This window comes from Neocloeon triangulifer, unplaced genomic scaffold, assembly GCF_031216515.1.
Source record: "Neocloeon triangulifer isolate White Clay Creek 2 clone unplaced genomic scaffold, ASM3121651v1 ptg000002l, whole genome shotgun sequence".
Lineage (NCBI taxonomy): Eukaryota > Metazoa > Arthropoda > Insecta > Ephemeroptera > Baetidae > Neocloeon > Neocloeon triangulifer.
Genome location: NW_026775545.1, coordinates 6,228,933 through 6,254,510, shown reverse-complemented (window position 1 = coordinate 6,254,510; position 25,578 = coordinate 6,228,933). Strand labels below are relative to the sequence as shown.

The 25,578-nt window shown below is 35.8% G+C and overlaps 2 protein-coding genes across 2 annotated transcripts in view; one reads left to right on the top strand and one right to left on the bottom strand.

Moving 5' to 3' along the window:
* Positions 1-3,260, top strand: part of LOC132205452 (fibrillin-2-like) — a 37,194-nt gene extending 33,934 nt beyond the window's left edge. The window contains exons 31-38 of the mRNA XM_059634503.1: positions 41-370; positions 538-771; positions 834-1,009; positions 1,203-1,505; positions 1,618-1,797; positions 1,854-1,973; positions 2,130-2,270; positions 2,328-3,260. Coding sequence (XP_059490486.1) covers positions 41-370; positions 538-771; positions 834-1,009; positions 1,203-1,505; positions 1,618-1,797; positions 1,854-1,973; positions 2,130-2,270; positions 2,328-2,555 — 1,712 coding nt within the window. The 3' untranslated portion in view covers positions 2,556-3,260. The remainder of the gene's footprint in view (positions 1-40; positions 371-537; positions 772-833; positions 1,010-1,202; positions 1,506-1,617; positions 1,798-1,853; positions 1,974-2,129; positions 2,271-2,327) is intronic.
* The window catches only part of LOC132205454 (uncharacterized), a 40,421-nt gene continuing 18,035 nt past the window's right edge, over positions 3,193-25,578 (bottom strand). Inside the window, exons 3-6 of the mRNA XM_059634505.1 lie at positions 17,022-17,124; positions 5,815-5,924; positions 4,680-4,851; positions 3,193-4,031 (exon numbers count right to left, since the gene is read on the bottom strand). Coding sequence (XP_059490488.1) covers positions 3,750-4,031; positions 4,680-4,851; positions 5,815-5,924; positions 17,022-17,045 — 588 coding nt within the window. The 5' untranslated portion in view covers positions 17,046-17,124 and the 3' untranslated portion in view covers positions 3,193-3,749. The remainder of the gene's footprint in view (positions 4,032-4,679; positions 4,852-5,814; positions 5,925-17,021; positions 17,125-25,578) is intronic.

The following is a 25,578-nucleotide window of genomic DNA, read 5'->3' as shown; positions in this document are numbered from 1 at the left end:
TTAGAATAGTAAAATTATAATTTCACTTTTAATTTTTCAGACCACCGAAGTGGAGCCTGTTATCGCCAATTAACAAACGGCAGGTGCGCGTTTAACGAGAGCCTTCCTCAGGTAACTAGGTCTGCCTGCTGCTGCACCATGGGCGTTGCGTGGGGCCCTGCCTGCCAACCGTGTCCAATCGTCGGCTCAGACGAGTACAGACAGCTGTGCACAGAGAGTGGTTTCCATCCGGATGGCTCGGACATTGACGAGTGCAGCACCTTGCCTGGTTTGTGCAGAAACGGGCAGTGCGTCAATACTTTGGGCTCCTATAGATGCATTTGTAACAAAGGCTACAAACTGGACGGTTCATCCAACACCAGATGCGTTGGTATGAGAAACTAATTCCATGCTTTTAGTGAATAAACTGAAAAAAATTATAGGTTCGAAAATATATTATAAAAATTAAAGATTGACGGACTAGATTATTATTAAAAATTTTGTTAACTCTCTTTCAATTTGACTTTATACTCATGTACTTCAATTTTTTCTTTCAAGATGTGAATGAATGTGACAACAGTCCTTGCAAGTACTCCTGCCAAAACACTGAAGGCAGCTACATTTGCTCATGCGCCCCTGGCTACGTTTTGAACCCTGATGGTGTGAGCTGCAGAGATCTTGACGAGTGCACCACAGGCAGACATATTTGCCAGCACGAGTGCGTCAACACCCCAGGAAGTTATGACTGCACCTGCAGAAAGGGTTACAGGCAGAAAGGAGACAGATGTTTGGGTATGGTTGAATTATTTCTAAGAAAAAGAAAAATATTTTATTATACAACTTGTTTAATTCAGATATTGATGAATGTGCTGAGCCAGGCGTATGTCCACCACCAGGCACCTGCATCAACACCATGGGCAGTTTCCGTTGCATCTGTCCGAAAGGTCTGAAGATCGATCCAAGTGGAAAGTTCTGCGGAGACACTGATGAATGCGCCAAAGACCCCTCAAAGTGCCAACATGGATGTCAAGTAAGTTTTTTTTTAAACATTTGTTTCAGAGATTTTTCCTGTTTTCACTGAAAATTTTCATTTAATACTAGGCTTGAAAGAATGAAATACAAAGCAAAAATTTGAAATTTCATAAAAAAATTAATTTGTAAACATAATGACATGAAAATTTTCTTTTTGTTTCCTTCATATATTAAATTAAAATTGTCTTTAGAATCTGTTTGGCAACTACCAGTGTGGCTGTCCCGACGGATACCTGCAGAACGCCCTTCACAAGCAGTGCGTTGACGAGAATGAGTGCCAACGAAACCCGTGCAGTCCTGGCACCACTTGTATCAACACGGTCGGCTCATACCGCTGTGGCTGCCCAGACAGCTACCAACTCGACCCGAACTTATCCATCTGCATCCAGATGGCCGCTGGATGCATCAACAGTCCTTGCGCCTTTGGTTGTCAGGCAACTAGTGGAAACCAATATGGGTGCAGTTGTCCATCGGGTTATTATAGAATTGGACAAGTATGTGCTTATCCTTACTTTTTCTTATAATATATTGAATTAAAACAATCTCGATATATCTACTCATTTTTTAAGATATAACAAAAACTATATGAGTTATAAATAATTTCAGGGCCACTGTATGACAACAATAAACCCTCCGTCCCACAATTTCCCAACATCTCCAGCATTCAACCCTGGCGGCCCAGACTTTGGAAACATTCCAATTTACCCAATAGATGTGCCAGAACCATATGTTGATCAAAACTCAAACTCCAGGGTCATTTCCACAGAAGGCTGCTTCTCCTGCAATGTATGTTTGGAGTCTAAAGTTTTCATAAATTTGCTTCAATATTTTGTTCACTCAAGCTAAATGGAGGATTGAATGGCAAGGGTGGCGGAAGCAGACACAGGAGGTCAGGCAAGCACAAAGCTAACTCAACCCATCACGTTGGCCATGACGGACGACGGACGTGGACAAAACACATAGTACGATTTTTCATACATAATATTTTTTATTAATGTCCATTTTATAAAGTAAAATTGAAATAATAATTGAAAAAAAATTTTTTTCTCAAATTAAATGGATGCGCAATATTTTTCGGAAAATATTAAAAAATAATTTTTATTAATTTATATTTTTAGATTAGAAAAAGAAGCGTCCACATGTTCAAGCTGGCGGAGCACCTGGCCACTGACCAGCAGGTGTTCCTCAAACTGAGTCTTTCACAAACCAAACACAGGATGCGAATCCTGAAGCTCCAAACAGCCGTTACACATTCAAAGGTGATTTTTTTCTATTAAACTTCCCTCTTGAAAATAACAATTTTCGCGTTCACACAGCGTTACATCAAGTACCACATAATCAAGGGCAATGACCAGGGCCTGTTCGAAATGGTGCCGAGGCACGGCGTGTGGGCGCTGCACTTCAAGCGGAAGTTGCGGAAGCCCGGGGTGTTTGACCTGGAGATCCAGGGCAACCACCACACCTCTGCACACCCCAACAGTGCCCTCTCCAAGTGGGAGAAGCCGTTGGAACTGAGGGTGCGCCTGGTGGTAACCTCCCCTTGAAAGAAAGACTCACTGCCGCCTTTGCGACTCCAGCCAAGGCCCCCAGGATGAGACCAATCTAGTTTTTGTATTGTTTCACACTGTACACACTCACAAACGCCTTCGAGAGGATCAATTTTTGGCATTTGTGGTTTTTTTTAATGCTGCCCTATTCTCAGAAGTCAGAAGTTCACAATTTTTTATTTTAATTTTGTTGTGCAAAGCCACACTTCGCTGAAACTTGTTGATCCTCGAAGGAGCTGCTAGATGGAAAGAAAGAAAGAAGATGTGCCACTTTTATTACTCTCTGTGTTCCCAGTACTTAAAGTATTAAGTTGACGTCTTTTTAAGAGTAATAATTAGAACTAAATGAAAATTAATAATTGTATTAGTCTTAATTTTAGAGCTTATTTTGAAACTGTTGAATCAAGAATTGTAAGAGAGGAGGTTCAGTAATTTAATTTAGGCTAAGGAACTTGTATATTTGTACTTTTAGTTAACGTCAAAAATTTTAATTTAGGACTTGATCACTTTCACAAACTTAAGTGATTGTCAAAATTAAAATGTGCTTGCCTTAGTAGAACTTTTCCAAAATGTAGAACGATTGCATTTAAATAAATTTAAGAACTCATTGTTTAGTTTGCTTTTTTATTGTCCTCGGAGGAACCTGGCAATTTTCAGCTCTATTTAATGCTGCTGACAAACCTTGCCTTCATATACAGGTTAACATTGTTAAGGTCACCAAGCATGACAATATCTCAAATTAAACTGGATATTGTTAATTATAATTATAAATTTTTTTTTGTACAAAAACAAAATATTTAGTTGTTTTAATTGAAAAAATAATTCACTCTCTAAAATCTGACAATCCATCGAATATAAAATTATAAGTTTATCAAAGGAAATCATTAAATAAAAGTCGCCAGTATTTTTTAAAAATGTGTAAGAGGGTGAGCGGTAATTAAGCGATACGTGTTTATTTGCTCAGAGTATTGACAAAACAATTTTGACGCTTGTATAAGATTTTAGAAGAAAAAAAAACATTTTTTTTTTCATTTTCAACAAGAGCAACAACGACGACGACAAGAGTATTAGAGAGAAGCAGAGCACGATCTGTGCGAGCACAATAATTACATAGTTATTTTGTGTGTGGGTTTCATAATTAATTATTACATTAATTAAAAGTAGTACGCTATAGAATACTTATGTACAGGATCAGTCGGATTTCTTGTGCCTCTGTTGGCCCCTGTGTTGGTGGCGCAACTTGTGCCCCTTCTTGGTGTCCTCGGACTCCTTGGGGAACACCTTGCACGCGCAGCCCGCCCTCACTTCAATGTGCTCAATTTCCGTCCCGTTGCCCACTGCCGCGTAAGAGTACGAGTATTGCTGCACACACCTGGTTTGGTTGATCAGCTTTCGGTCGGCAAGGCGGCACGGCTTGTTCACCACTTGGGGCTTGCATATGAACTCGACAAAAAACTGAGGTACCTCTAATTTCTGAAATCAAATGTTGAGACGCAATGAATTTTCGCTATTTCAAAGACAGAAGCGGACATAATAATAGATTTTATTTAAAAAAAAAACAATAAAAAAAAAATAAAAAAAAAAACGTTGAATTAGTGGTTGTGGTTAGCGGCTATAGAGGAGTTTCCAATACTAAAGGATAATTAATTTTATTTTGTATTGTTGCTTGTAAAAGATTTGAAATAAGACATTAAGTTCACATTTTCTTAATCATCAATATAATTATTCATTGCGGTTTATCTAATGTTCAACTATCCTCAATATTTAAGACATATTTTATAGGAGACAAATAAATCATCACTTGCACTGACTTGCATAATAATTTACAGATTTAATAAATTTAAAAATAATTTAAAAAATTAATTTTTAACTAACATTATATCTTGTGAACTCCAAATTAGAATGAATTTTTTTATTATTTGTTCAATTTTACAAAAATGTAATTTTGTTATGTTGTTTTCTACAATTAACCGTTAACCACGAAATATTGTAATAACTCCTGATAAATCTAAACTATGCAACACGTTCAACGCCAGCGTCGAGCCAGTTGCATAACTGAATCATTTCCAGTCTTCAAACTAGAAATCAAGCTTTACGAAGAGAATTTGAATTGACACTCACGGCTATATTGACTGTGTTGCCGTCTCTGTTTTTACCCACTTGGATGTAGGTATGGTTTTCAAATGCGGGACAACAATCTTGTGTGCCGTTGCGCATCAGAAGGGCCTGCACCTCCTTCACCGGGATGAACGTGTACGGGTCCCAATTGTCGTCAGTGATCATCAAGTGCGCCCTGCAATCAGATCGATCCCGAATGAAAAACGAAATGCGTGAATAAATTTGAATAAGTCACACTTAAACGGTCGCATTGAGAATTGAAATGCATTAAACCGTGCGTGGTATTATTTATCGAGTCTGCACCTCACAGGCAAATTAAAAGCAATTAAAAAGCTTTTACGCCCGACAAGCAGATAAAAGACACATAAAAACACGCAGTATAAAAACGCACGCCGATTTATTTTATAGAGTCGCGCTGCTCAATTCGCTGAACCGCGGCCAAATTAGCTCAGTCGTAAAGTCCTCGTTACTTGGTCGTGCATCAGGTGTTGGTCGGCGGCGGTCACGGGTCAAGGTCACATCGTAAACTAGCCAGAGAGTTGTTAGGTGGTGCAAATAAGACGGATTAATTGTCGGCTTGGCTTTTACTGCCGAGATTCTGCGGCCAATTGCACACCTGTGGATATGCAATAGAGGGGATTTGGACGCCTATTAGAAACTCGTAATAAAATTGGGCCCTCACGACATACCACCTGTTAATATAAAATTGGTTGCACGTGCCAATAAATAAAATAGAAAACCGATCACACTTTGGAATCTATTTTAATATATTTAATTAATGTTAAGGAAAATTTACTTATTTTTATTGAATGAAGCCTTCGTTTCAAAATTCAATTTTCATTGTTGAATTCAATTGTTTTGATATAAAATTTAAAATTAATTGTTTTAACTGGTGGTAATTTCCTTTAATTTTTATAAACTTTCAAAGAATTTTGCAAAAATGTAATTAAATAAATTTATGAATCAGGATGCAGATTTTTTTAATCTATGTTATTAAAATTTAATAATAGTTTTTTTTTAACATGAAAGAAATATACAAATTATTAATGCTACATTTATTTGTTGTTTCCGCAAATTTAAAAAAAAAATACAAAATTATTTTTAATAATTTACTAATCTTTTAATTTTAATTACTCACTTTGGTGATCTGGGTGAGCGGTGCCCCCTGTGGTTTTGCAGCATCAGCGTCGAGTTGGCGGGCAGGCCAGCGGCCATGGCCTCGGACAGCCAGGCGGCCACGAACAGCACCTGCAACACGCGAGCAAAGAAGGCTAATTAGTCAGTTGCGGGCGGGTGGTCGCACACGCGGAAAGACAGTTCGGCTGGCTGGCAGTCGGCCAGCGGGCGGCGGCCTCTGGCCTTTGATCCGTAATCCCTCAAAGGCAGGCGCCGCCGCCGACGCGTCACCGATCGACACCCCACTGACTCGATAATTAACATTGTTGCAGACGACACGTGTCAACGTGTCTCTTACTTAGACAACGATTAGCACTCAGAGGCTGAATTGACTCCGAAAAAATTTTCAGCTGAAAATACTGGAGTCTCAAAACCTGATGTGAGATCTAACAATAAGAATTTTAATTCAAGGTATTCAGTAATTTTTAGAGAAATTGCATTTTGCGCTTGATATTACAATAACTTAAAAATAATTCAAGCAAGATTTCGCTTAAATGCAATCTTTTTAAAATTTTTTATTGGTGAAAAAATTAATAAATTATAGACAAGTGTAATATCAATTTTCTTTTCCATTATAATTCCAGGATGTTGAAATAAATTTTTTTTTCAGAAAAATCTACAACAGCTCGTCAAGACCTTTCATCAGCAAAAATTATTTAAAAAAATCCAAAATTTAATGATCTAACAAAAAATTAGTGAAGATAATTCCTTCAATAATTTTTCTTTAAAATTTTCAGAGGGAGGAGTGAAATAAATTTCAATAAGGGCTGGGACAAATAGTCAATCACCTTTTGGCAATCAGTAAAACGCTAAAATGTAATGATTTCCAGGTAATATATAAAATCAAAACCGAGAGTAGGGATAACTATTTTTATTTGTTAAAAAATCACCTTTTTTCGTATTTTAACAACAATTTTGGAAGTGAATAACATATTTTTACCCAATTGAGATTTTTGCCATTTTGAAGTATGAGCAACATTTTTCACCAGCCTAGGAAACTAAATTTTAGTTGCAAAATTCAAGAGTCGCTTTTGGGTGGCAACACTCAACGGGCCGGCTGAGGATTAAGGTGTGTTTACCGAGGTCTGCTCACGTTGATCCCCATCGATGCGCTGCCCGGTTATTTATTTGGCTCGCGCTCTTTGAGCCAGCGGAGACGAATTCCGCATGCACACATACTTGTAAGCGAATAAATCGGGTTAAACTGTCGCTCGACGGCGGGCACGTCTCTCTCGCAATCACGCCCACGGAGCCAAGGTGTAATACGCGAATTTATTTTTTACGAGCGGCCGCTGGTATGCGCGCGTATAAGCATTTTTATATTTATTCCGGTATGAAAATTTATCGCGCAGCAGTCGACTCGTGATTTACGGCCGTCGCGCTAATTTATTTGTCGCCGCTTGACGCAAGTCAGACACTCCGGAGACAGCAACCACGCATTTCTGCACACTTTCGCGCACATTTGGCAGCTTTATGACTTTATTATCCGCCTGTCCTTCTTTGTCTCGGCGCCTCGTAATTTTCGCGCCGGCTAATCTGGAATTCTAACGACCTGTATTATCTGGCCGGCTGGTGTTTTTCTCAAAGCATCTGATGTTCTGATTAGTTTATCACCGGTGGCGACCCGAATACAAATGGCTAATCTCTCGGTTTCAATAGAATTTCGGCAAGACAGGTTGATTGTGAGCCAATACCATGCGGATTTGGGATGCTAATAGTTTCACAGAAACCATTCCCGTGCGCGGCGCGAATTTCAATTTAAAACGCAGAATAATAGCAAATAATGATCATAGACCGTGTTCAAAATAGGCATGGTAATCGTTCATTTAAAGTGCATTGAATTTTTAATTCTGTGTGGTTTTAGTTAGGAAAATCTAGAGCTGCAGGGAGTTTTTAATGGATTTGAAGCTTTGCGAAATGTATTATTTAATTATTTTAGATTAAAATTAACTGTGCTATGATTCTTTCTGATCTAAATACATTGCTCAAGGCACTTTTTCATATTCCTGAAAACTGAAGAAAGATTTTTCTTATTTTATTAATCTTATCAAGACGGAATTTTCTATGCCTTTGCTTATATCGGACATATCGGTGAGTTAAAAGGTGATTGAAAAAAAATTTAAGTTGACTTTTTGTTGGAGCTCAGCAACTTGTGACTTAAATTTTCAATAATATTGGATTAATGAGGACTCCTCATAACTCCAAGATCAAATTTGTTCTGGCAAAAAAAAAATACTAAAAGTTAAGGGGAAAAAAAATACAAACGCTTTTCCAGCACTGAAAAATTCAATTCAAATTTCATAATTTCTTGACATTTCACTTTTATTTTATTTTTTAAAAAGCCAGTCGAATTAGCCATGAATTGATCTTGTGCAACGTATTTCAAAATTTCCAATTATTAATTTATGAATGAAAAATCATTCAAGCAAGAAATCAGATACAAAATTCACTAATAAAGCCGCAACAGAATAATCAGCACAAGTGATCACATTACAATATTTTCCAACATCTCAAGCAGTCGTAAAGCACGATTGCTGCCGACACGCCATGGTGAAAAAATGCACTCGATAGGCAGATAATTACACTCGAAAGCGACTTTAATGCGCTAATATGATTTACGAGCCGGTCGCGATTGCAATCAGAGCTGCAGAGCAAATTCGCCCCGGCGCCAATAATGGCATTTTCTTGTCCGCGCTTTTCGTATTGCGGAGATCGTTTTATGTCGAAGAAGAAGTTATATCTCTCTCTTCCCTCAGCAATAATTACCTTTTTAATTTATGTCTTTTAACTCCCCTGCACATGCGGCAATAAAGTAATGTATTTTACTGCGCAAATTAAATTGTCGTTTGCTCGTAAAATAACGTGTTTATTGCAAAACGGGCCCCTCGCTCGCGCAGGTAAGACTCTATTTTAGCTGAAAGCTGCTCAAAATAAAAGCAACAACGGTGACCGCGCGTCGCTGCTGACGATCATTAAGCCTCTTGGGCAAATTTCATTTGGCAGAAAATTGCTTACGTCAAGTTTAATTACGGAATTTGAAAAGGTTGCTCTTAATTAAAAATTTAGTTTGTTCCTGAAGCAGCTAATAAGAGGAAACGCTTCTTTCAAAATTAAAAATCAATAAGACCAAAGCTCGAGAAAAAATTTTGAATGATGGCTTTTTTAAAGCAGTTTTACAATATTTCTGGAGGGTCTAGAAACTTTCAAAATCCGTTAGTTACAGATGGTGGAAAAAGAGCCTAATTCTTTATGTGATGCAACCTGCACAACGAGCATGTTATTTAGTTGCCCAAAATGTATTTTTTAGATGAATCAAGGGTTAATTCCACTTCCATTTCAATATGTATGCGTATAGGCGATTCAAGCTTTTTTGTAATAAATGAGCAGATATGAGTTTTAGAAGAGAAGTTCATAGCTAAAGCTGGGCTGCTGGCGCGCGATAACCTCTTTACTCTTTACCACCCAAGGGCATAATTATTTTAACAAAAAGCAACACATTCTGCAAATATATTTTGCTGCAGATACGAAATAAATCATTGTTTAGGTTTGAAGTAATTGGCATTTTAAATAATTATGTCTGCAACGATAATAATTTAAAAAATTTTAATAATATTTAATTTTTATTTTTTGCAAGTAAAAAACTTGATTCTTGTGCTTACAAACTGTGCGGAGTCTTGCAATTTGTTTTCGCATGCGAATTACACAATCAGCAGCACAACAATTGTTCGCCAACACTATTTTGTACCTGGGCATTCAATCTTTGCAGGAGCCTGGAGGCAGACTGGGTGTACGCAGGTAATTGGGTGGGCGGCGAGGCCACAATAAATAAAATCGCGCGGCGGCGGCGGCGGCGCATGCATAAATAAAGAGAGATGGTCTCTCCGAATTGAAATATCAGCAGCAGGAGCAGCACCGAGCGAGAAAGAAAAAGAGAGTGCTGCTCTTTCAATTACTCGCGGCTGCCATTATTAAAGGCCAATTACCGTCAGCCACTTGACTGGTTCTCTCTCAGCCGGCTTAATTATTTTTATGCGTGGATTCTCGCTTGCTCGCCAGCCAGCAGCAGCAAAAACACATCTCTCACCTTATTCAGACTTATTCGGCGTGCCTTTTCATTAGCTTTATAAGAGTTTTATGTGCCCCTCAATCTCTCTTTTACTTCGCGGCCGAGAAGTGCTAATGAAATCGGTGCGTGACTGCCCAGCACCAACTTGTTTATATCGTTTGACTATAGCATGAGCTCTGACGAGCAGATTGTTTTAAAGCTGTTTGCTTTTTCAGAAAGGTTTTTATTCCAAAGCAATCAAGATCGTGCCTTATTTGGAAACAATCGTTTTTTTTTATTGATTGAAAATATTTATCTTTTTCATGTCAGAAGCAACAAAAATTACACTTTATAAGCTCAGAATTCTTTTAAATTTTACATGTACCACTCTCTGAATAAAATTTACAATTAAAAATAATTCTGATAAATTTTGAACCACTTCAACTGTAGAAGTGGCTCAACATAAGTTTAACAAATACACTGTCATAATGAAAACCATTCTGCTATTGTTGAGAAGTAGATGATGATGAGAAATTTTATATACATTACTTTAAAAAAAAAACTTGTGACTTATTCCGTATTGATAATATGGTTTTAAATCAGCGCAAAGTTCGGATCAAAATTTTTCAAATTATGGACTTGTGTAGACCTGGCTCAAAACTAGTGCCAAATTGGTGAACTGTTCTGCATCAGATCTACACCAATTGGGAACCATTTCTGTACCACATCGGCACCAGTGCTGCAAAAGTCATATAATTTATAAAAATTTCAAAAATAAATTTGTAAAAGAGTTTAAAAAAAATTTTAATTCTTAAACAAGTTGCTTTGAAATATTGCGATAAAATTAATAATTTTAAAAATATCAGAATATTTTGTGTATAAAAAATTAAAAATGTTTTTTTTTAATATTTAAAGGATATAGATAAATTAATTTAAAATTTTTAATAAATTTTATATGAATTTTTAATTTTTATTAGGATTATTCAAATAAAAATTAATTTGTATCAAAACTTACAAATTGCAGACTTGTGCAGACCTGGTTCAAAGCTAGTGCGGAATTAGTGCAGAACTGGTGCAAGTTGCTCTGCATCAGTTCTACACCTAATCTGAATCATTTTTGTACCAAATCTGCACCAGTGCTAAAAAGTAATATATTAAGTAAATATTTAAAATATTTTTACTATGAAAAGAATCAGGTTCCACAAATTAAAAAAGGGGTAGATCAAGTATTTAAAATTTTTAAAAATTTTTGAATAAATTAAAATTATAAAATTGTGGATTTTTTTTTAATATTTACAGGATTTTAAAAAGTTTTTTTTCGTATCAACATGGACTTTAGCAGACCTGGTTCAAAACTAGTGTGGAATTGGTGCAGAACTGGTGCAGGTGCTCTGCATCAGTTCTACACCTAATCTGAATCATTTTTGTACCAAATCTGCACCAGTGCTAAAAAGTCATATATTAAGTAAATATTTAAAATATTTTTACCATAAAAAAAATCAGGTTCCACAAATTAAAATAGGGGTAGATCATGTATTAAAAAATTTTTAAAAATTTTTTGTAGTGAATTTGTAGTCAACTTGGAGTCGTTTTTGTAGTGAATTTGTAGTCAACTTTGAGTCGTTTTGTAGTGAATTTGTAGTCAACTTTGAGTCGTTTTGTAGTGAATTTGTAGTCAACTTTGAGTCGTTTTGTAGTGAATTTGTAGTCAACTTTGAGTCGTTTTGTAGTGAATTTGTAGTCAACTTTGAGTCGTTTTGTAGTCAACTTGGAGTCGTTTTCGACTCTCAAACCAATACCAAATGACTCCCAAAATGCGCTAAAACACATTATTGTACCAAATCTGCACCAGTGCTAAAAAGTAATATATTAAGGTAAATATTTAAAATATTTTTACCATAAAAAAATCACGTTCCACAAATTAAAATAGTGGTAGATAGATCATGTATTTAAAATTTTTTTGAATAAATTAAAATTATAAAATTGTGGATTTTTTTTTTTTAATATTGACAGGATTTTAAAATTTTTTTTTCGAATCATCAGTTTACGAATCATACAGACGTGTTTCAAAAATAGTGCGGAATTGGAGCAGAACTGGTACAGATGTTTTGCATCAGTTCTAAACCAGTTCTGAACCATTTTTGTATCACATCTGCACCAGAGCTGGTAAAGTATTATCTTTTTAAAAAAATTTACAATTTTTTAAAAAGTTTAAAAAATAAAAAATAAAATTTTTAGAAAAACGGGGAAATGATGAATTATTATAAAAAATTTAAATTTTAAATAATATAGATAGAGTATAATAAAAATAAAAATTTATTAATTTTTTCTTAATATTTATTGAATTACTAACATGTAGAAAAATGTGAAATTAAATATTATATAATAATTAATTTATTTAAACACATTTTTACAAAAAATTTTAAATTATTTAGATACTGCACGTGTCTATACCTGAAAGTTGTCCTTGTTTCCTGCTTCTATTTTATAAATGTAATATTTATGTTTTGAATTTTGACTTATAGTAAACAAAACGAAACGCGGCTTCTATGCGGAAAGAGTCCTAGAGAAAAAGAAAACTAAATTCATCAAAATGCTCAGTGTAATTTTTCACTCTTGGTAGTGGCAGAGGTCGTCTTGGGTAAGCTGTGGCTGAGCAACTAATGGAATTATGTTCTCCGCTCGGCGGCAGCTAATGCGTTAGATAAATTCCGATATTAAAAATAAAATAAATATGCTTTCGAGGCGGTGATAATTTACGCATCAAGTTCTCTCATGCCGGTGTCTCAACCAATAGCAAAAGTCCAACAAGTCAATTAGTTGGACCGAGAAGGAAAAAGCTTTGCAATCGCACTAATGCAAATCATTTATTTGTAAAGTATAATTTGGGACTGCTTGATATGGAGAAATGAAAAACAATAAATTATTTTGAAACTGTGACAACTGTCAACTCTTTTTGTGCACAAATGGAAGGATAGTATTTTTCTTATTTGTATTAAATGAAAATAATAGTTGAATTCACAGCAGAAGAAAAAACAAGTTTTTTTTTAAAGGCCAAAATTATAAAAATGTTTTTGCAAAAAAAAAAATTATATGAAGCGATTTAATGTGAAAAAAGGATTTTGCCGTTACTATAATCCTCTTAAATAAATATATGTGATAAAAGCTTAAAGCTATGAAATGATGAGAATTCAATTGAAAGGTAACTCTCTAGTAACATTTTATAAAATATGGAAACCAGACTTAACCTCGCCTTTGGAAAATGTATAAAAATGTAATTTTTTTTCATTTATTTCAAAAATTGAAGCCCAGTTTCAATTTTTGTGTTAATGAGAATTGACTCAAATTAATTAAAAAACAAAACAATAATAATAACAAATAATGATGATCTCTAGGGTTGCTCAATTTCTTATTCTCCTTTCCCTCGAATCGATAGCAACTCTGGAGAATATCTTAACTATCCTAATTTTTCTAATGCAAAAGTTTGCAATTTAATTTTTAATTTTTCCCATTCGTAAATTTCAATATAATTTCACGTGGCAATCAAATCTGGTATTTTTTGAATTCAAAATTAGTAGAGTACTTCAGGACATAAAATATTTATTTAAACGATTGAAGATCAAGATGAGCACATTATTTTAAAAAATTCCTCGCACTTGAACACCTTTCGCGGGATGAGCAAACAGAATCACAAGAGTGGATTCCCCTCTTGAACGCTATCTCTATATTATTATGTGTTCAAGCGATGGAAATTGATTATCCTCTCTGGCAAAGAGTTTATTTTTCTCGCCGGAACGACACGTTTGTGAGAGACGCTGCCCAAAATCAAGTGTCTAAAAAGAGCAGTCGAGTGGCGTTTGGCGCTTGCTGCTATCAAAATATAATCGCTCTTTCTTTCTCACCGAGCGTTTTTATTTATTTGCGCTCAAATATTGACAAAGGCGGGTCCCTTTTACGTTGAGAGAGAGAGGAAAGGAATTCCTTCGAAGAGTGCGCGAGAGATGCGTTATTTCATTTTGTTCACCGGCCTGCCACATAAATACACACAAACAAACAAAGAAACAAACTCGCGGTGTCAACGTGGGTCCTCCGGGGCCCAGCAGGGGCCGCTTCGGAATTATTACTCTTTGATACTGCGGCCAACTCGCTCTCTCTGGCAATCAGATAAATAATTCGATGCGTAATGTAATAAAAATGAAAAAGAAAATACAGCCTCGCGCGACTGCATTAATCAGCATTAATTCAGAGCCGATCCCGCGCGGCAGCGAGCTGATAAAATTTATTTTCAACCAAACACACGCTCCTCCTCTCCCAGCACGTCGAAATTTTCAGCCTTGTTTATTTCCATTTCAGTACTTCTTGCTGCTCGTGTTTGAACGGAAATTTATGAACGAGTTGTATGTTGAGAACAGGCTGAACGAGAATATTATTATTTTTAGCGCCATGCCTTTGATGCATTTTGAATAAGTAATGGATATACCGACCGAGTGCTGGAAAGGTGAGAAAGCGAAATCTTAAGCGCGTCATAAAAACAACATAACACTCTGTAATTTTGCTCGTTCATGACTTTATTCACTTTAATCAAGCATATCAAAATGATATTATATAAATGATATTTTCTGTAGCTAGAAAACTTGCGGCCTGTTTAAGACTCTCCAGTTCAAAAATTTTAAAATAAATTCAATAATACTTTACAAAATTTACATAAAATTGGTTTGGAAAATGTTTAAATTAAATATATTAATAAAAATAAATCAAACTAGGTGATACCTTGATGTGATTGAAAAGATTTTGAAGAATTAAAAATATAATAATTAATAATGATAATTTTTTAACATGACTTAGAAAATGTTCTTCTGTAACAAATTTGAAAATTAATTAAATTTCACAAATAAAGCCTTAATAATTACATCTCTTACTACAGTTAAATTTTAGGTTTCATTGAGTCACTTAAAATCACTGATTATATGAAAAGTTAGCAATGGAAACGGGCATCACTTCTCTTTAAATAGATATTTGCATTGCGTAATTCATGAAGTAATTATTAATATAAAGAAGTACAAAAGCTTTTTTGATAAACAACTCGAATTTATAACAATCGTGATTGCAGGCGTGTATGTCCAGAGGCCAAAGCAGTATGAAATGGAGCACTGAAATAAAACCAGTAATTATATATCATGACCAGTCACCAAAAAGAACTGACCCCCGAAGGCGCCTGTTTCTCAATTGAGACGTTATTCAAAGATAAAGGGGCGGGGGCGGCGCATCCTGGCCTGATTACAATCGCTGCTCGACGAGAGGGTACCTAGTATGTGAAATAAAAAAAATCACATTATATTATTCAAATCAGCGTGGGAATCGAGAATTAATCCAGCCCCGATTTTTATGATATTGCAGCAGAGCCAGTCGATTTTTTCTTTTCTCTCGAGATGGCCATTGAAAATAAGATGCTGCTTGCGACGGCGGCAGCTTTTTTACTCTGCGTTTTTCTTGTTTTAAAAACAGCATCGCACTTGCTTGAGCAGCCAATTTGTCACCTCGATCGTCGCGGCTTGCAAAGTGTGTAAGTGTCTCTCAGGCATTTCGCACACAATCGTGGGCCCTTTTTCAACTCTCGTGTGCGTGCATGCCAGCTGGCCTGCCAAAACCTGACAAATATCTTACACGTGTTAAACGCCGATGGTTCCATGTCAAACTTTTTCACGTCTCTCTCGCACTGCCAAAAGGTTAAATCGCCGATTTCTTTTTAATGGAAGATTCAAATGATTTTTTAGTTTTTTTACGAATCAAAACTAACAATTAAGAAAAGATTAAACACAGTAAAAATAGCACAGAATTTGAAAAAATAAAAATACATTTATAATTATCAAAGTGACTAAAAGAATAGCGCTGTCTAAGAAAAATAAATTTGAAACTAATGAAACTAAGTTTCTGGAATTTTTATTCTATTTTGATGTTTTGAAACAGTAATTATGTAAAATTTAAATAACATATTAAATAAAGATCACTTGTAATCCAGATTAAAAACAAATTTAATATCTTATTCAGTGGACTATATAGAAGAGATTATTCCCTATGGTTGCTCACTATTTTTGTAAATATTTTGTGATCCCCGTATGATGCTGGGGCCAATTTTTTTTTCTTACTCCTTCCCAACGATTTTTTTTCCAATGTAAAAATCAATTTTATATTTATTTTTTTGTCAACAGAGGCTTAGCTTGGATTTGAATTTTCCAGAGATTCACTTCCAGTATAATTTAAATTTATTTTTTTTTATAAAAAGTGTTTTTAATGCACATAACAACCAATTGACAAGTCCAGCCGTTGCTTCCAATTTGCTGACACAAGCTGGGCATTCAGATTCAATCAAGTCGCTCGATCGTCGATTTAATTGCGTTTGATTGGTGGGTGAGAATTCGATGACGAGCGGAGACAAACACTTAGCCGGTGGTCCGCGCAGGCTACTTAATGGCCAGTAGAGAACATCACACATTTTACGGATGTATAAAGAGACAGGGACGCCTGTGCCGTTTTATAAGTGAGGCTAATTTTGATGCTCTTTGGGCACCAATGTAAACTTTGCTAATTATAATCAGATTACAAAATTTGCTAAAAAAGCAGCAAACGAGTGGATTTTGGCAGAAAAATTAGATCAAACAGATCGTGTCGATCGAAATCTGCAGCTCCAAACAGGCCAATTAATTTAAACGAGCCAATTATCTTTGGCGATTGCTGGAAGAGACACTAATAGCGAACTATTTATCTATGCCGTCGGTAGTTTCTTAGCGAGAGGACATAAAATTTAATGCCTCTTGTGCGCGATAACGAGAAAGACAATTTCGACCCACCCGATTCCAATGTGGCCGCGGCAACTATAAATAAAGTCGTATTTGCGAATTTGAATTTGAGGCGCCAGTCGGGCCACTCCATTAGAAAAGCAATCTCACCTGCCGATGATTAGCCCATTTGTCACCAGTTCCTAAATTAGCCCGCCGCCGACAATTAGTACCGACGAGAGAACTCTTATTTTTGTTTGGCTGCTTAATTGCTTGCACGCAAAACAACGTTGGGGTCGGTCGGTCGGTCACAAAGAACAAAAGTTTAACTAACGTGGCGAGACTCACCGCGAGCAGCAGGACTATTCGCATAGTCGTGGGGCGGCGACTGCCTCCGGAGGCAAGGGGCGGCGCCACCTCCAGATCATTGCTCCACCATCACCCAGCGCTCCTGTAAAATTAAATAAAAACATAATTAAATCATTGCTCAAATTTAATAAATTATTACTTAGTTAACAGTTAATTCCGTTTCAAAGACACTACAATAGATTGATTAATCCTTCATAAAAAGGCACATAGTGGTTGGCTACAACAAAATTTATATAAATATTTAAAAAAATACATGCTTGATAATTTTCAAAAATTAATAAAATTTAAAACAACATAAAATTACAATAAATCAATTATAATAAGCATTTAAAAAGATTTGAAAAAAAAGTTAAAATTACTGGATTATTGCTTACTAAAACGTAAACAATTTGAGTTAGTTTTTAATTGAAAATTTATGTTCTAATAATTATAAATTTTTATTTTAACTGTCAAATTTTATTCATTTTGATTATATGTACAATAAAAATCATGTCTTTTCTTTTCTTTTGAAAAATCGTTAAGTATAAATAACAATAATTTTTACGTAGCGTGTTTTAATGTATCAGTGAAAAAATTAAATTTCCATTTTTTTTTTCAAATTCAGCAGAACCCGAGTTTTCATGTTATGACCTGCAAGCATCTTAAGTATGATGTTGAATTAATAAGTATGCAAGTGTTTATTAATTGAATAATAATAATTTCAATTCTTTTTGTAAATTGAAAAGCATAGAGACCAATTTAAAATCCATCTTTTAGCTTATTTTGGTGATATTATTAAAATAAATAGAGGTTTCATAGAAGAATTCACGATCGAGGGTATATGTTGGATATATTTGAAATTCAATTCTGATTTTTCTCGTTGGTCTTTTCTCTAGACCTCCACCACGAAAGCTCATGAATTATAGCTGCAGATCGTAGCCGAAAAACGTTGAGGTTGGATAGTTTTTTATAATAAACAATAAAAGATTCATAAAAAACATGGACGAAAAAGCAAACGCGATAAATATAAAAGTGTGCCTTTAATTAGAACTGATTTAAAATATCCTTCTCATATATTTTTTTTTTAATGATCAAGTAAAGCAGAACTTGGTAAAATGGCACAGGTGTTCAAATAAATCAGAGATTCATCCATTGTCATAAAAGCTGAGGCCGCCATCGAGAGATGACAGCAGGCCCACTTTACAGCAATCAGCTGGAAAAAAACAGCCGTGTCACACCGAAAGAGGCGACTAATAAAATTGCCGGCCGCGTGCACGGCTAGGTCAAAACACAATTAATTACGCTGTGGCCGGTGCGACCTCCAAACTAGGAAAGCTGATTAGCAGCGTGTTCTTCTAACCGGCTGCGTTAGAAGGAAGCTCATAAGTATGAAGACGGTGGTCCTTTTTCAGTGTCTCTCGCGACGAGTGGGAAAATATCGCGTTTCTCCCGCCGGGCGCAGACACAAAATGACTCTCTTATTCAAATGAGCGGCGAAATCGCCTCTGTGAAAACAAACCCGCGGTGGCCTTTGGAAACCCGACCGCGGCCAAGTGTCATTTTCTCGCCATTGATCGCATCAGCCGCGCTGTAAATAAATTCTGCTGATCTTTTGTGTCGCCCTTTCCTTTTCGCACCGCTGCCTTGCTTTTGCATTCTTTTCCAGACATTATTTTCGCGTGTCTGCTCTCCGCGGCGTGCACGTCGAGTTGAACGACGCAGATTAAAGTGTGTGTGAAAAGTGTGGATTTCAATGTTGCAAAATTACTTCTGGCTCCCATCCAGAAGTGTCAGAATGTACAACTTAACTGCACCGTGAAATGTGTCACTTCTTGAACGTAGATCGAGGAAGCGAGCCGTCTTCGGTTTCAAGATTGATACCTTAACTTGCACTTTTCATGAGGATTTATTATTCAGTTAGTCACCACTGAAAGAAATAGCGATTGAAATTTTTAATTTTTCTAATAAAAAATTAAATTTTTTATTATTGAAGTTAAATTTGACTAAAAAATTATGCCTAATGAAATGCAAAAACTTTTTTTATCTTTCATCAAGAGGAGAAAAAAATTTTATTTGCACTATCCCGTTTGGATTTTAATTTTAATAAGTTTTACAAATATTTATATCTAGAAAAAATTATTTAAATTTGTTGAAAATCAATTTTTTCAGTCAATAATTGAGTAAAATGAAAATGTATGCAAAAATCATCACGTAATGCGTTTTTTTCCCTATCCGCCTCTCGTACTTCTGGATTAACCTCTCGCTACTGATCCCAGATTACGACTCTGCGAAGTGACGTGTGACTAAATGGCGCATACAAAATTAGACCCGACTTGTTGAGCAATTCGTGCAATATTTCAAGCAAACATGGTCTCTAGGAAATTCATTTTTTTTTATTCTTTGATCAGCGAAAGGTGTTATTAAGTGAGGCTGCTGTTATTTTCGGTGGTGCGTCACCGCGGCTTTGCAGACGTGAAATTATTGCACTCACAAACGCGGTGGAAATCAAAGTATTACCGCAGCATCCTGTTAGAGGAAGAAGCATAAGGAGCCAAAAATAAATAAAAAAATCTACTGAATAATAATTATTCTTTATGCCATTCTTGATAATGTTGTAAAATTAAATGGGCCCCGGCCTTTTGGAAATACACATAAAAATAAATCTACAGGCTAATAAATTATCAACTTTTTTATCATTAGCACAAAAAGCTGCCGGACTGGTGCTCGGCGCAAAGCCTGTCCTTTTGCCTGGATTTTCAGAGAGTTTTAGGTTTCACTATAGTTCTTATGCTAACAAAATTAGAGGAAGGGATGCTTTCTTTAGTCTGGAAACTCGTGCGTGCCGTGCGCTATATATTTGCGGGCAGATTAAGTGCCGCCGTAATTGCTCTTGCGGTTGTGCTTTATGCGTCGGGCAAATAGTCTAAACAAGTGATTAACGTTTAGTGGTGGAAAAGTTCAATGAGCCTAAAAATTTAAAAAAAAAACTTTTTCAAGTGGATGTGCTGACAGCTGGTCGACCTTAATATTCATCTTAAATTAAAATAAAAAATACACGCACACAATAAATCACCCAAAAGAAGTCTGAAAACAGATTTTTGTCTTCATTGGAGAATTTCAACAACAATCCAGCATAAATTAAAAAAAAAATTAATAAATTTTATTTAAAAATAGCGTCTACACTTTCCAAATTATATTTTTTAATCCATTCAAGAACAGAGAAAAATAAAAATATAAAAAATCTTGATTTTTATAAAAATGTGCACACAAATTTAACAATTAAATTGGCGCTTTTTCTCTCTCCTCTGCTGGACCAAATAAAGCGTCTTTTGAAAGTGAGAATGAATGCATTTTGTCCTTTGTGAATGTGAACTGTAAACGAATGGTCAGTGAATTGGACGGCCACCCTGACGCACTTCCTGGGCCGTACATCACGTGGTGGGCCCCGGGGGTTGAATGGACGGACGGGGCGCGGAGAGCAGATGAAAAAGCGGTGCGGCCACCCAGGGCGAAAAGAAGCACACACGGCACTGGCACCCGTTCAACTGATTAATTTGCAGCGAGCGGCAAAGACGGCCGAACGAGTGAGTTAAGACCAAGCGCAAATTAATTTCGCCTTCTCGACTCCAAATAAATCAGGCCGCCAATTAACTGTGCGTATATTTACCGCGACCTTTATTATTTTATTCCGAGCGTGCAAAAAAAATATATCCAGAGACTCCCGCCGCGCGCCGAGATTCATTGCTGCGAAGATTTGGTTACGTTTTGGCACCGGTGACTGCGCAAATTTTTGCTTGTAAAAAATCGCCCTCGTTGACTAATTCGCAAGTCTTTCTTTCATGCCAAAAAAATTAATATCTCCAGCAGCAGGCGAAAGTTTATTGCGCCCGAATAATTTGTCCCCAAAGTGTGGTTTACATTTTGAAATATTTTTTCTCTGCGTCTTTATTTAGAGGCATGCATAGTAAAAAACGAAATTATCCATTCGGAGGGCGTTTTATATTGTTTTTAATTTGTGTGGGAAGGCGTCCAAAAACACGAATCTCCGTGTTTTCAGGCGTTAAAATATGAATTACGATGTTGGAAGTTAACAGAAAATAAAATCTTTATAGGCTGATGCCAAGTGTAATATTTACATTAAACACAACAGAAGCTGTGGGCGCGAATTTTGCACATTTTGAACAACATAAATCACATTTGAACGTGTGTGCGCAATAGTTATATAAAAAACCTCCAACTTAATTGAAAAATAAATAATTTAAAATCGTTTAGACTTAAATGGCCCATGGATAACATCCATCCTATTACATATAAAGTTTTTCATATTAAATATTTCTTGATAAACAAAAGAACACCTATTCGTTGGCAAATAAAAATATTGTGCAGGTTGAACACAGTAGTATATTCAAGTTCTGGCGAAATTGAAAATTTTAATTTTATTGAAAAAAATTCTAAATATTCATGGGGCTAGAAGAAGGAATTCTTGACCAAGAAATTGATATATCCGCTATGTCGCTGCACCATGAATCCTAGCAAAAGCTAATAAATAAAAAGTGTGATGGTGAGGTGTGAAATATCTGAAGGATTTATCAAAATATTTTTACGATCTTGATCTTCTTTTTTCTCATTTCCTCTCCCAAAAGATGATTTGTGCGTGGCTCAAGTCAAATAAATATATCAGGCCAAATCAAGATCTCTCGAATTCTCTTCTCTCCTTCCCTCCCTGAAAAAGAGCGCATGATTCACTTTTGAAAAAACGAAATTACACGGAATTCCCTGGTGAATGAAATGCATCTCTTGGCGGCGCGCGTTTTATAGATAAGATGCGTGAGTGTTCGAAGCGGCGAGGGTCTGTCTCGTGAACAATATTAAGGGTCTGCCCGCCGAGATGTGGATGTATTTATTTGATATCTGGTGAGAATGTGTTGCATTAAGTTGTAAATGAGCGAGCATTATTTGAAGCTCCTTCACTGCGTGATCCAGAAAAAGAAGAGAGGCGTCAAAAGAGCGTTGAAAAGAAAGAAAATAAATTCGAGATTCTTCTGCGGTGAGAAAGAAATGCGCGTGACAAGCAGAGTTTTTAATTTTCTTATGTTTATAGTATGAAGAATGAAGACTATTCATTAAAAGATTATTCTGCAATGAGCGCTACGGCATTGAAGAAACGGAAAATAAGTGAAAAAATATGCATGAGTGTTTGAGATTGTAAAAAATATTGCTGAGATTTGGCTTCATCAGCAAAATTCTTGCGAAAATCATACAGCAAAAAGAGATAAAAATTATTCATCATTCATCATTGAAAGAACAGCAAAGATCGTCAAAAAGAAACAAACTGAAAAACGTGTGTGGAACTTAAAAGTTAACAATTAAAGAATAATAAGTAATGCGCAGTTACTATCATTTTATTGAATCATCCTGATAGCTTCCATTAATTTACTTCTTTCAATCAGAATTTAATTCTTAAAAATATTATCTAAAAAGAGATTAGTTTTTCTGCAATTTTTAATGACAAAATAATTATGAATTGAATAAATCAAATAAATTAAGAATTTTTTAGATCACAGTGAGCTTGCTTTGCGCCTCTCTACAATCAGTTCATGGTGATGGAACAATGTATCTTGGCGCATTAAACGCGTCTGGTTGTATGACCGTGTGATATCAGGCAATCAGGCAGGATTCCACCGAGGCGCGCACTCACTCTTGATAATATATTTTATCCAACAATGGCCCCGATAGGCATCTGGTGTGAAATGTGTGTTTTGGGGATTATCTGGCCGACTCATCTCTTCATTGTGAATGGCCCGTGGTATATAATATAAGGTCACCAATGCATGCAACGATCGAACGCACAGGGGTGTTCGCTGCTTTTACGGGCAAATGTTTTGTCGCGGCGCGGCCATCCATCACACCGAGTGTCAAATTAATGGCCACACGCGCGAATAAATTAGCCGCGCCGCGACACGATTCTTGTTATTATATATGATTTGACGTCCCGCCCAGCAGTCGCGCCCGCGTCGTGCAATTTAAATGGTACACATGCGTCGCGAATTCAATGCACACGTGCGAATGCAGACGTTCGACGCTCACAATATGTCAATAAAAGTGTCAGTAATTGATCTTGCGTTGGATTTTTGATGACGCTCTTAATTTCGTAACGTTTTTTTGATTCTTTGAAATAACTGGATTTATTATAGAATGATTAAAAATGAAGTACTTTTTTATTTTCCAATCAGCAATATAAATATGAAAAATTACAATTATGTAAGAAATTTTCTTTATAAAACTATAATTTGTAAAACTTCAATAACTTATTCTATACCTTGTGTAAATTGTAATAAGACGGTTGGGATAAATTTCCATTAATTGAAAATATGTATAACTTTGTGAGTAAAAATATTGCAATAATCAATAATGTGGATGATGTAAAATTACTAGGGATACTTGCAATAAGTGCTATAATACATATGTATATATCGTATTACATACATTCATTACCCTCTTAAAGGTTTCGAATTGTCATTTATCTGTAGATTAAAATTCTAAAATAGCTTGGAATACGCACTGGAAGTAATGGTATAAATTGATGAATCTACAAATTATGGGGGAAGTTTCTGAACGTATTTTTTAATAAATAAATGAAATGTTTTTTCAATTCTATAAAGCTGTAATGTGCAATGCGGTGTGGTGTATGTGAAAAAATATAATTTTAAATGTTAAAATAAAATTAAATAATAAAATATAAACCTACAAATTTAAAAATTGAAAAAAAATATTAAACACTAATAGAAGTTAAATTTTAAATTCATGGAAGATTAATAATATTGTATTTTATTTTCTAATATTTTTACAAATAAAAATCAAAATTATTAGAACAGCACTATTAGATGCTTATACCGATTGGGCACAGGCGGGCCCTTTCATCTCTCATTTTCCTGCTCTTCTTGATTAAATTGTAGCTCCAGTCGTAAAAGCTTTGAGGCACAAACGCACCCCTGTATATCTATCGGGTATAAATCGGACCGCCACCGACACCTCCTTCGAGTTAGATCGAATAAAGAGAACTTACATACACACTTTTGTGTCTGACACGGAACATGGCCTTGCTAACGGCACCGCGCGTTATCTAAGGACTCAATCATCATTCTCTTGGGGTAGCCATAAACCTTCCCGATGCAACGCGTCTATTTTCTATAACCCTTGTAATACCCCATTGTTCTTTGACACCCTTCCCGGGATTTATTTTCATGCCTTTCTGCGAAAATTGATTGATTTCTCTTTTGGTGGAATAGATTAGAGCCAACGGGGCTGAAAATTCGAAAGCGAGCAGCTGACAAAAATATCAAGCCAAAGAAAAAATATTATCTATAAAAAATATATACAAATCCTGAATATCAAACGCAACGTTACATATTTCATTTTTTTTTTTTTATAATTAATATCAGTGAGTTATTTTTATTTAATTTTAATCATTTTTTTTATAATATGGGAAATTTGAAAGTTTTTTTAAACGGTCAGTGACCTTTTTGTTTTTGTCAACTTGCGGCTCTTTAATTTTTGTCCTGACGTTGAAAAAATCTCACGCATACCTAGGGTGGCGCCTGCCATTTTTCGATTACAGTTACACGTCTATAGTGCAGCATATTTATTATTGACTGGCGCTTAATGGAAATTTGCCCTTGAGAGGAGCTAGCCCTGAATCAAGAGACCTTCTTAAAAGTTTTACTGCTGCCCCGTGTTACAGGAACCGAGCGTACATGAAATGCCTTTTATGGAGCCGCGCGCGCCTTCGGCCCGTTTGAAAAAAAAATCACTCACCGGCGGCGCCTCTTCTTCTCCCTCGAAAAGAAACAAAAATTAATGCTCCTCAAATCCTGATGGGTGCTTCAATTAAAGAAATTTCTTTATTTTAATTCTCATTTGACATATTTTAAAAATAAATTAAGACATTTATATTCGCCTCGACTAATAATCATCACATTAAATCCTGCTCGTTTTATTAAAAAATAATTCCAGCAGCACAAATTACACTCATGCAATGTGACAATAACGGCTGAGAGAAGTAAATTAGCGTTTAATTGAGATTTCTCACTGCAGACTGAAATAAATTTCGGTATAGACGGCGTCGAATATTAATTAATGGCTCCGGCAATCTTATCAAGAAGCAGCACTGGACCATGCAAAGTGTCAGCAAATATTAAAACAAGTCTGTCAAGACAACCGTGATGAAATTTTTTTATATAACGTGGACGATAAGCACGTCACTTAGTTTATTGGCAAAATAATTATCTAGACACCGACGAGAGCTTCGAAAATGTTAAAATGTTGCCCACCTCGTTTGCATATTGGCCCCTTAAAGTGTCGAAAATATTGCGAGCGGACCTCATTAGCGGCGCACTTGAATATTACTTTCGTCTCTCCGTGCAACTATGTAGCTTCATGATTGATTAAACGAGGAGTGGTCCTGCTTCGAGTCTCTCATACTTTGTTGCCTCACCGTGCACATGTAGTGAAGAGACACCAACACGAAAATGGGAAAGCTTCTGACGAGAGTTTAGCG